We start from the raw sequence: 7,558 nt of genomic DNA, 5'->3' as shown, positions 1-7,558 counted from the left end.
TGACAGAGGGAGTTCAGGGTATTAAACATTTTGAGGGACTATGCATTAAACAGAAATCTTCCCAAAGTCATAGTACCTCCTTACAATGATCATTCTGTGAACTCAGAAAGCAAAAGAAAACCCCAGTTAACTGTTTCAGATTTTTTCCAAAATTTGTATTAGTGATCAAATGTCCATTTCCTAATGGTTAGGAATACAAGTCTATCTTGATAACTTAAGTCACATAAGCCAAATTCTCCAGTGTAGCTACCACAGAGTAGGTGTGCACACAGTTGGTCAGGCAATTTGTTAGGAGGACTAATGGGTTGGAAATGTGGTATGGTGGTGGAAATGCTGGGTGGGAGGGTAAGCATAACTGACCATAGCTAGAGAAGTCTGCAGAGCTCTGAACCCTCGGAGGGAAGCCTAAGGTGTATGCACACTGAAATGAGCACACCTAGAGAAGAGCAAACGTGTGGCTGCGTCCCTGGAATACTCATTAGCAGGAGTATTTCAAAGGGAGCCAATATATGACAAGTAAAGTGGGCTTCTGTTTGGGGAAAGTGTTTGGGGCAAGCGTTTTGGAGACATGTTTTTAGCACGGTGAAAAAAAGATTCCTCATGTCACAAAATGTAAAAAAATCTGTAACCATTGGCCTCCCACAAATGTTTTTGCTACAAGAACTGACAAAAGCAATGGTAGCTTGTCTTCTTATAATATTCACTAACAAAGTGATTTCAGTTGCTATAAATGATAATGCATGATAAATAACCGACAGCCCAAAGCATGAGATGCTCTGGATGAAGAGATGCTGTACTTTGACCTGGAAGGTGCCTGTTATACTCATTTCTTCCAGGGTGGACCCTGCAGCCTTGACTGACATGAAAAGCCAACAGAAAGCAAAGGGCTACTCATTCGAATAGTGGCAGCAGCAGCAGGCACCAAGTTTGGCAATTTTGCTTTATCTCTTTCTACAACTCAGACTTTTAAAATCTGCATGGAAATTTCACTCCCATTATTTAGCTTAAAAAAAAAGAGGGGTGGGGTGTGGGATCGAATCCGGTTGAAAAAAAGGACCATAGGGCCACTGCTTCTATTTAGGAGGATGAACAATAAGAATAAATAAGAACACAAAGACAGGATAAATCAACTATGCTACACACGTGGCAATACATCTTATTTTACTGTATTTGTTATCAAGAAGACATGCAGTCTAGAACTTCATGGCAAACACACTGGCAAAAGCCATAAACCATGAGAATAACAAGGCTCGAAGGAACAAGGCTTACAAAGACAACCCCAAGGGTGACCTTCTTAGATACCAGTAAATAAATCCCTAAAGGCAAGGAACTAAAGTACAGCAACCCTAGCAACCACACTAGCACCCGAATTGAGGTCTGGAAGAGCAAAGATGTGCAGTTCCACACTGTCCAGTTGTGCGACACAGTTGCAACAGAGTCAAAACTCGTAGGCCTGTAAAATTCCACCACAGGGGTTGAGTTCAGCGTCTGTGGACTTTCTCTTTGTACTTCCATGATTGTTATAACCAGGCAATTAGAAGAGGTGTGAGAAGGGCTAACCAGAGATGCCAACCTTTTAGGAGTCAGCAACAGTTCTGTTGGGTTGTCTGGCAGGCACTTCTTTCCCTTTCCCCCACAAGCTAAATTCAGAAGGATGTTGTTGTCATCAGGAAGACTACTGACCTCCTCGTCTGGCAAGCACGTTTCAAACCTGCAGAATGGGCATACTATGACTCCTTGTGGGGAATCACCGAAGTCTATGATCTTGCAAAGGCATTTGGCACATACTCTGTGACAGCACTCCAGCACTTTTGGTTTTCTCTGCCGCAGGTTATAGCGGTTGTAGCAGATCTTGCACTCAAGCTCATCTGAGCTCTGGGTCTCCACAGACTCCTCTGGTAGTTGACTGGTCATTTCTTCTGGTGGTTTTTAGATTTGCAGAAAGAGGAGTCAAGGGATGAAGAGGTCACTCAGGCTTATTTTAGAACTTTTTCCTGATGATCGTATCACCCATTTCAAACAGGAAAAGAGGAGATGATGTTGCTGAAAAGCATCAGTAGACATCATCCATTTTCAGCTTCTGCTAGGGATTGTGTACTGCATGTCCTGTACTCTGAGCCAGGCATCCATCTGAAAAATATGACGTGGAATTTTTGTGGAGGGAAAGGGAAAGGGAAGGGGAAAGGGAAAGGGAAGGGGAAGGGGGAGAGAGAGGGGGAGAGGAGAGAATAAAAAGCTGCAGCAGGTGAAATATGCAAGTTCCACCTTTTACAAGCTTAGCTTCCTTTGCTAAAAATACCTCTAAGGTAGTTTTTATTCTGTGGCATATGGGGCCTATATAGCAATCATGCTGATAAAACTCAGTATCATGCTGCACACATTTATTTTAGACTTGTAATTTTGACTGGCTTAGCCTATGAAGTTCTCAGCAGAAGCTGCAATCTAATCACTGATCTGTGACCGTTTGTTTAAACCCTGGTTTTCTAAGGAAATGAGACCTGACCGCTGGAGCTTTTAGTTTTTCTTGGTAACTTGTGAACCTGCTGTCCAATTTCAAACAGATCGGTAGAGGGGCAGCAGTACTGAAGATAACCAAGTTTCTAAAAATGTAGTGAATGCTGGCAGTTGGGTAGAGGAGAGGGAGAGGTATTTATAATAACTACCATTTATCCTGGAGGTAAATGGGCAGCCAGCACACCACCAGCCTCTACTCTGAACACGCAGCATGCTGCCTGCTGCTTAGCCAGAGAGGAGAACAACCCAGGGGGAAGCTGGTGATACTCTGCGGAAATGAAGAGGTTTGGGGATGGAGCGGGTATGTACGAGGGTTGGGGTTATTGTAAAGAGCGACGTGGGGACCTAGGTCAAATTCATAGAAGATCAACCTTTATCAGTTTTGCTGCTTGTGGAACAGCTCATTTCTCTACCTCCACCCAGCTGCTGAACACAGATTACCAACGCAAGGGTTCTTTAGCTCACAACAAATGTCTCCTTGCATGCGTGGATGCTAGGGTGAAGGCTTACGTGTCTCTCAAGGGCATTCGCCAGATGCACTGGCTTTCCGGCGTTGCATGGCTGTGACAGCTGTTTCACACCTCAGCTAAGGAGAGGCCCATGACATGCCTGCACTGCTGCGCTCCCGTTCCGCGCCGCTCTTCTGCCACCAGACTCATCAGCCTCACTTAAACAAAAGCACTGTCGTGTTTTGTAACTGTGCGTTTTCACGACTTCAGGAAACAGACTGTGTATTATCAACAAAACATTAACCAGGACTATGTACTCTGGGGACCAATAATTACCAGCATTTACAAAACCAGCTCTATCTGCCAGAAGACAAGAACTTCTTCCAGATCCAGGCACATGCTTGCTCACTGAGATGGGTGCAGCATTGCATTTTGCAGGCTTTCAGACTCTTTCCTTCACTGCTCAAGTAGCAAGGAGCTTGTCACAGTCAAATGACGGGGGCCAGCACTTGTGTCCTGTTGCCTCTTGCATTATCAAGAAATATCAGGCACACAGAACATGGAAAAAGTGGCCTATTTCAACAAACCTGTTTCCTGACTGTTAGTTTTAGTAAATGTTTGATTCCTTTCCCTGTTCCTCGGGATTTTTTTACTCACTCCTAGCATTCAGATCTTTGTCCCTTTTTTGAGAACGAGGCAGGAGGTTCTCTCTTTTAAGCAACGTGTTCCTTCTGTCAATACATTTTACCAGCCAAACATGAGGTACAGTAAAGTCTCTTTCATGGGCCTCTTGTTCCTACTGTCCTTTAAGGATTTTCATTTTCTCTGTTAACTTCCTCACAATATAACTTCTTTAGGTAATGTAATTTCTAAGACTCAGCTCCTGGATTTTGAAACAAATATGTTATACTCAGAAAATACAGTAATGAAAAAAACATTACAACATAGTGAAGAACCCCCCATATTTCCCTAAGAATTTATAACAGACATAACCCCCTCCACGTTCAATTTTCTTAACCTTTTTCCTGCCTCTTACAACTTATTTCTTTAGTGCTTTAAAAGTTTTCATCTCTGCCTTACTGTTGTTTTGATTATTTGTACTGTGACTATATTTGTCGTGTGTTCCATTAGGCAAGGCAAACACAAGAATGTTGATCCATAATTTTCAGAGTGTACAAGCTAAACATCTTATAAGGTGACAAAAAGCAAATCTTTTATGGATCTTACATACAAACCCGTACTCTATCCTTTGTTACACTGTGTGCTTCCTTATTCATTTCTACTATTATTTTTATTTCATTCCAAATATCATCTTCTACATGACTTTTAGGCATATATAAATGTCATGAAATGCTAACTTTCCAAAGGATGACGAAACCACAAAATGGACCTCAAAAAGTGAAATGCCAGCCTACAGGAAGGCAAAGCACCGCTAAAAAGTTAAGCAGCCAAATAAAACAAGCGATGGCTTTGAACTTTTACATCTTGAGTTATCATTCATCTTTTGTACCTGAGGTGAATGAGGATTACTAATATGCTCGTGCTTCACAGCTAAGGCTGGCAAACGTCGTCCTATGACATAACACTGTATTTCTGATTAACCACAAATCTTTCAGAAAATGCATCTGCTTTTCATGGAAAATTGTGACCTTTCTCTGAAAACTTGCAACTAGAAAATCTTTGTATTTTAGTGTTTACCTTTCTAATGAATATTTCCAGGTTTTCACAAAAACTAGCCCACTTTCCAGCCAATTCTGTTGAGACATGGATCACTTCTGCCTGACTCAATTCTCAAATGGAGAGTGTTTTCCTGACTCTATCCCCTTTAAGTGGCCAAATTTAGCGTTAATACAAGGAGTAACAAGTCCCTAGGACTAGCAATGTCCCAGTTGCTAAACTGGGACCATTAACTTAATTTCCTGAACACAATGATCCTCCTATTGTAGTTTCCATCATAAGCTATATTACAAATTATTTTTGAACATTTTTTTTAACATACTGAACAAGAAAGGGCTACTTCCATCATCTTGCTGTCTTCAGAGTCTCTTCACAGCATAGCCATCAGTAATAAAACATCATTGGTTTTTGTTTGGCTAAGTTTAGATGTTGAATTGCTCCTTACGTGTTCTAGTGTGATTACTGCTTACTACTATTCTTCATTATACATGTTTTTCTTTGGAAATTAAAATTTAATCACTAATTCCTATTAATGCTATTCATACAATTTTTACCTTCTCAGCTCTACGGTGGTTTTAGATGCTTCCTCTGTCTTTTTTGCTTTCCTGATTTCTTACGGAATTTTCTATTTTTCCTTCTCAATACCCACTTCCCTGATAATTTTTTCTCTGCTGAGAACTGGCACCTTTTTGAAATTAATTAATGCTGCCCTGCTATTATATATACAACATAACGCTAACGAGTTCTCTCATCAGAGACTTACTAAAAATATAAGAAAACTGAGCATCTTAAAGAAATTTGACTTCAAATCACCCCTTTTTCTTGAGAAAATGAGACACCTCCTGAGAAACATGGCCAGCTACTCCTTCAAGCAACTTATACTCTATTCCAAAGATTTTCTAGCTCACCTTTTGCATGTCTCCCAGGTATTTACTGTAAGCAGGCAGAATAAGGAATTAAAGCAGGGAATAAATTAACTGCTGCCCCTCTGAATCCCCCCCAAAAAAGGTGGCAACTCACATACTGCTGCTTGCTGTGTGTGGAAAGCAAGAGAAGCTGCAATATTATGCAGAAATAGAGGACTGCGTGTGTTGGTTTTTGCCCTCCTCTTCTCTTTGAGCCACTTTTTTTGATGCCACGAAAAGATATGTCCCTATTATATGCTCCAACACTTCATTAGTATCTGGGCTTTTTTAAATATTGGGCTGGAATCTGCATATTCTTTCTGACCTTGACATCCAGAGGGCAGTCAAGTAAAAACTCCTGAGTGCAAATCCTATGATGAGTCTAACCTCTTTGGCTTCAAGCACAAAACTGCTATTGACTTGCGAGCAAAGTGAGGTCTCATGTCTATTTAAAGCACTGCGTTTATTTTTATTAATTCTGATATTTTTCATTACTTTAAACTACTCCTTATGTCCAGTTTTCCACTTGAGCTTATTTATTTTTAGACTGAGGTGTCTTACCTGTTTGATACCAACAGACACAAGTTGCAACTAGAGTAATTGCAATTAGCTATTAGGAAAAAAAAGACATTTCACAAGATGTTCACACACTGGAACAGGTGCTGAGAGAGGTGGAAATGAAACCTCCAGCCTTGCAGATATTGAAAACTTGACTGGATACAACCCAGCTCAGGCCAGTCTACCTTGGAATTTGGCCTTGCTTTAAGCAAAGGGGACTGGACCCTTGCTGGAGATTCCTTCCAGCCCAAATTATTCTCCGATTCTATGTTTCAGTACCCTGAAGTCACTTTATGTGGTCTGTCTGGGAAGCTTTGTTCCTTGTTGAGTAAGGAATCAGGCTGACAGTTACATACATAGCTAAACATCTCTCCTAAATAATAATTCTTTCATTTCATATACTAAGTCCTTTTTACAGGAAAACCTAGACTCCTTCTGCTATTCTGTCTTCCACAGAACCTATCTGATGGGATCAACACAATCCAATGGCAGAACTTTTCATTCCTGTGTGTATTGACGTAGCACAGTGTGGCTTTCTGAACAAAATGTAAACTAGACACGTACAATGCCAACAGCATCCACTGCAGCTGATCCAAGCGCAAGTACATCTGTTACACTACGACAAGCACTTGTCTTCTGTAAGAGTTCCGTCTAAGCACTGCGGGAGTGAATCCATCATTCCTGTTCACGTCATGTTCCTGCTGCTGCTTGAGTTCTGACTCCCCCTCTTTCCTTTCCTAGTGCCACCTGTCCTGTGCCTTGCAGACCCCTCTACCTGACCCTTTTACTAGAAAGGGAGAAAAGGTGAAGACAAGAGAGGCATCTTCTGGATGGCAGAAGATTGCTAGTGGTCCCCGCAGCGCTCCAGCTGACTGCTGGAGGGCATTCCCAGAAGCAGGGGGAATAACCCCCCTTGGGAGCAAGAGGAGGCCACCCACAGAACCAGACTGAGTAAGTAATAGCAAGCTCTCATGGGTGACCCCAGGCACGGCTGGACAGAGTGCAATGGACTACACCAGCCTGAATAGGTCACCCTTCATTGATCAGTTCTCTACTCATCATGGCTGGGTTGCAGCCTGCAGATTGCAGGTGCTCATCCCAGCAATGATGAGTAGAAAGGTGAATGGGTTGGCCAACATGTTACGGCCCCTCTTTGCACCCATCTATCAAACGCTGTGTAGACAAAGTGCTCTTATGAGAGGCCAGAAGCAATTAGTTGTAGATGAAACTCTCAATATTGGAGTTCAGTCATGCTGACAAAGCAAAGTAGATGGGAAATTTGTGCTTCTCCTTCCTAATGAAAGTTCATCCTTGGCCAGTTTATCAAACCAACCTTTTATCATTCATCTCTCACACTTTTTCCTGTGAAGGGAATTTGCCAATATTTCACATATAAGCTAAAGTGAATGTGAGGTCAGTAATTAACTTCCATGTGATAGCAACCACAGAACTACT

The 7,558-nt window shown here is 41.8% G+C and overlaps 1 protein-coding gene across 1 annotated transcript in view; it reads right to left on the bottom strand.

Moving 5' to 3' along the window:
* Positions 1-234: 234 nt before the first annotated feature.
* RNF182 (ring finger protein 182) overlaps positions 235-7,558 on the bottom strand; it is a 31,729-nt gene continuing 24,405 nt past the window's right edge. The window contains exon 3 of the mRNA XM_056333864.1: positions 235-2,130. Coding sequence (XP_056189839.1) covers positions 1,177-1,914 — 738 coding nt within the window. The 5' untranslated portion in view covers positions 1,915-2,130 and the 3' untranslated portion in view covers positions 235-1,176. The remainder of the gene's footprint in view (positions 2,131-7,558) is intronic.

The sequence above is a fragment of the Falco biarmicus genome, chromosome 3 (genome assembly GCF_023638135.1).
Source record: "Falco biarmicus isolate bFalBia1 chromosome 3, bFalBia1.pri, whole genome shotgun sequence".
NCBI classification, from domain to species: domain Eukaryota; kingdom Metazoa; phylum Chordata; class Aves; order Falconiformes; family Falconidae; genus Falco; species Falco biarmicus.
This window is presented reverse-complemented; position numbering and strand designations above follow the sequence as displayed.